Raw genomic sequence first — 4,527 nt, forward strand, 5'->3', positions numbered from 1 at the left:
ATCCTGTAATGAAGGTGGAGGGACAGTTTGGACACCGTCCACTAAGGGTATAGCAATTACAAGTGAACTATTAAGTTTGCTGTGATTTATAAAACAAGTGCGACAAGGAATGCGTCCCTCCTTGATGTAGACAGCACAGCGCCAGCCTCCCTGCTCGCTCGACGGGCTTGTTAAATTCTCGTCTGGCGAGTGAGAGAAAAGATTTCACGACTTAGGAAATCACACCAGCGAGCCCAACTTGTTAATTCCACCTTTATAAGAGACGAGCAAACAGAAAGCATTAAAGATGAAGCCAGCATGCTGCCTTCAGTGATCACTCCAATTTATTAAAACATTTGATCCACTCAAGTTTAGATTCTCTGGCAACTAATTTCATCAATTCAGATTTTTAATTTTATATAATAATGAAATGTCTACGTTCTGTTGTTTCAACAACAAAGCCGAGACACCGTCTTCAATGCACAACGTCACGGTCAATTTAAAAATCAGTTAATTCATGTATCAATACATTTTAGAGTCTAAAATGTATTGATACATGAACTGGGAACAGACAAAGGACAGTCTACAGGTTGAGGGAGTAGTTCATGAACTCTCAGGAAGTTTAAAGGGGGAAAAAGGAAGCACTTCCTGTTACACCCGGAAGCACATGAAGTCGCCCCCTTTCAACGGTAATAGCTGCGGCTTTGCTGGATCATCCAAGGGTTTTAATATAATCTAACATTTTAATTCTGAGTGTGAAACAAGGCTATTGAATGCTACACAAAGACGTTTGATTTGATAATAAAGGCACTGTGTTTCCTGAGATCACAGGACAACATGATCATCAAATCCCTCAGAAGCCTAAAGAACTCATGGAACCGGAGGCCAATTAAATCAGTGCAATCCTACAGTTGATGTCTCTTTTTCTTTTTACATTTCTTTAACACCTCTGCCCCGTCTCCTTTTACTACATTGTCCACCTCTTCCCAGGGCTTTTTCTTCTTGTGAACAATCTCTGAATCCACTACTTGATCTGTTGGCCCTTGTGTATTTAGTCGCTCTGTTTCTTTATGTTCTTCACGCTTCTTTTGCTTCCTGGGCGGAGGCAGCTCCTCACTAGTGCCGGAGCTACCATTTTCAGCTGTAGCGCCTTCACTTTCTACCGTTTTCCTCTTTTTTTTCTTTTTCCCCAGATGCTCCTGCTGTTGGTCCCCATCATCCGCTCTTATATTAGGGCCGCTGGTGTTCGCTTCAGGCTCCTCTGTAGCCTTTTTGCTTTTCTTCTTCTTCTTCTTCTTCTTCTTCTTGAGTTCTTGTGAGTCGATGTGGCTGTGGCTGGGACTGGGCTCCTCAGATGGACGGCCCGTCTCGTTGGCCTCTGCCTCCGCTGTGGGTGCCGAGCTTCGGGCCTTCCCACAGGCCTTCTTCAGCCGAGACATTCGCTGGGAAAAGTACTCTTGCATAGTGAGCGCACTTTTCACCGTCTTAGTGATGGACTCTGCATCCAGCACAGAAGGAGTCGCAGTCTCCTCTGTGTCACTGCTCCGAGAACCACAGCCGTTGCTCTCCTGGGAAAATGAAACACAGATGAAAGAGGACAAGTTAGGAACTCAGGCTGAACCTCGAGGAAGCTGAATGTTGGACCGTGGTGCTTAAGCGGTTCAATAAGCACGAGGAAAATATTGGCGAGTGAACAGAGGCCTAAAAAAAGAAAGGATGCTGATGTCAAATAAACATCTGACATTCATATTCTTCTAACAACGATATATGGAACCACATCCATATTTTAGGGAGAGGAAGCAAAAACAGGTTTCCACTGATTCCAGTGAGGAAGTCTGGATTGACAGAAGAAAGAGCAGCACTCAATTGGTTTTTTTTAGGGGGGTGCACAGTCCAATCTGTGACCGTGGGGTCAATTGACTCTTCCTCCAACCTCTGGACTACAGTTTTTATATATTAGGACCAACTTTCCGACTGAGGCGCAACACTTCCAGCTCTTCATTTTGACTACACCGCATGAACAATTTGTCACCTCACCCCTGCGACCCATTTGTCTTCATTTTCCTAATGGCCTACTCAATGCATAAATGATTTGTCTGGAAGAATGCAGAGGGGTTCCTCCTGAGGATCGGACTAAACAATACTGCCGCTCCGCGTATTACCTCACAGACGCTGGTGTGCCGTGCCACTTGAAGATTTGCCCTTTAAGCTCTTAGTCAGGTTGGGCTCTTTGACCCTCGATGCTAATTAAGACGGACAAGCTAAAAGATGTGAAACAATAAGACTGCGGATCCAAACTACAGACTGACGCTACACAAAGGGCTTCCTCTGGAGCCTTCAGGATGCTCTTTACCGATACGTCTATACATTAAGTATCACTTAAACAAGCCACCTGGGACTTCAGTGAAATTGTGCAAGCTATTACTCTAAACCAAGTAAAAGGCAGCTCTTCATAGTCAATATAATTCTATAGAGGGGGACTATTGTCTCGCAAAGTAATACATTCATTCACACGGTAAGAAAAAGTATTGTCCTTTCACTTTATGAATTATGCAGGTAAAATAATGCGTTACATGCATTGCTGTAACCGGCTGATTCAGAATGGCTCACGGAACCCAAAGTACGAGACGGGTGGTTCGAACGGTTCAAGAAGTTTTACACCACCTCAGACAGCAGAAAGAACCCCTTAACTTCTAACCCAAGGGGGGTTCAGGTGAGGTGTCATTAGGTGAAACCTCCCAGAGAAAATCTATACTCCCCGTTACTAGACAATGGTTTCCTCTCTGCTTGGGAGGGTGGAGACGGGGCTTAGCGCTGACAGCGCCAAACAACATGTAACTGGGATTTGGGAAGATGGCTGGGGGGGGGGGGGGGGCACTTTAGAACTGCCTGTGAAATTACTCTCAAGAGGAGGAGCGGGTGAATGAGCCAGAGGGGGAAAGAGGAGAGTGACTGAGAAAGAAACATTTCCTTGGTCAGGGGAACTGGCTGCTACTTGGTATGTGGTTCTGTCTCACTGCCTGGGGAGCTCCATTAGACCCTGAACTGAAGGGGTGGGGGGGTAGGGGGCTGGGTGCTGGTCAGACACTACATACAAACCTACAGATCCAGTCAGCGCCGCTGGACGCCCCGGAGATTTCTGTTGAGGGCGACGTGTTACTAAGAGACGACTCCGCAGTAACGCTTGAGAGCTTGTTTTTCTATTTCCAGGTGCGTGTTATTTCCTCTAACCTGTAATTATCGTGTGTGTGTGTGTGTGTTATCATTGCCAGGTGATGGGTTTAATGCAAGTCATTTTAACAGTTCACAGAACTTGTAAAGCTCCATTCCTACACTTTCCAGAGATTTAACCATTTAAATCTACATTTCAAAAAACACAACCAAACTATAATACGCAAATGTTTAAATCAGTTTACATCATGAATGGAACTAAACAAGAATGCCTTGAGCAGCAGTCCCAGGCTGCAGCACAGCGGGGTTGAGAATACACCTAGACCCAGCCATGGCTTCTTCCCGCCCCCTCCTCCTCCTCCAGGGCCCAGAACCTCAGGAAAAGGATGCGCTCACAGCGCTGTGTGCAGCACCGAGATAAGGCTCCTTCGGCAGAGGAGCGGTCTGGCTCGCTATCGGGGCCCTTCCTGCTCCGCTCTCTCCTCTGGCGGGGGGGGGGGGGGGGGGGCTGGGGCTGGGCAGGGAACACAGGGAAGGCCCACCGAGAGTCCCACAGAGAAGGAGAGGGTGGGAAGACATTCAACAGTCCCTCCTTCAAGACACTCCAGGTCTATCTCCTCCTGCTAATGCGGCCGATGGAAAGCCAACAGTGAGACGTGTGGCCAAGGTGCCAAGACACCGAGGCCAACACATTCACAGAGAAAGGCAATCGACCCAGCAGAGGGAGGGGGGGTCCACTGCAGAAACATAAACTTTCTGACCCAATAAGTTCAGCAGGGAAATGAATTAAATTAGTTCACTAACCGCTAAGTAAATCCGTTGGTGCTTGAAGCCACCATGGATTTCTGAACACGAGCGCGATGCTCACTGTTAAGATCAGAATTCTTGGAATTTCCACATCATAATTAAAAAAGGCTTCATAATACATAATGGCCAAGGACATCCATTAGATGTCCTAACCCTAATGTAGACATAACTTCACTCACCACACGATCGGATTCAAATAAAAACTGATCGCTTCATTAGTTAGTAATAAGAATCCAAATAAGGATTTGGAAAGACTTCACTGAATACCAAAAATCACATGGTTTATGTGAGGCCATAATTTGAAATATGAGGAATTAATTTTTGCAAATATTCTTTTTTTTTTAGAACATACCATCCAGAAGGTAAAATGTCAAGCGATGGTATTTTGGCAGCTTCGTTTTCACTAATAAAACCATGTGGTTGATAACAAAATTGGGAGGGAGCTCAGGCACAACGCGATTGAAGCGTTTACACGTTGCTTTGGTTGGTTAACCATTTAAGTTGAAAGAACATTACAAAATGAAGTAATGGCTCCATTACAAACAGCAATAAATCAGTTCACTTTATTCA

At 45.5% G+C, this 4,527-nt stretch overlaps 1 protein-coding gene across 1 annotated transcript; it reads right to left on the reverse strand.

Annotated features, from left to right (window-relative positions):
• Positions 1–236: 236 nt before the first annotated feature.
• LOC137917457 (protein FAM133-like) lies at positions 237–1,547 on the reverse strand (the record flags this gene model as incomplete). The annotated part of the gene is made up of 1 exon (XM_068760197.1): positions 237–1,547. A coding segment is annotated over one exon (663 nt), but the record flags the coding sequence as incomplete, so codon positions are not given.
• Between the last annotated feature and the right edge of the window lie 2,980 nt (positions 1,548–4,527).

The sequence above is a fragment of the Brachionichthys hirsutus genome, unplaced genomic scaffold, assembly GCF_040956055.1.
Source record: "Brachionichthys hirsutus isolate HB-005 unplaced genomic scaffold, CSIRO-AGI_Bhir_v1 contig_326, whole genome shotgun sequence".
NCBI lineage: Eukaryota > Metazoa > Chordata > Actinopteri > Lophiiformes > Brachionichthyidae > Brachionichthys > Brachionichthys hirsutus.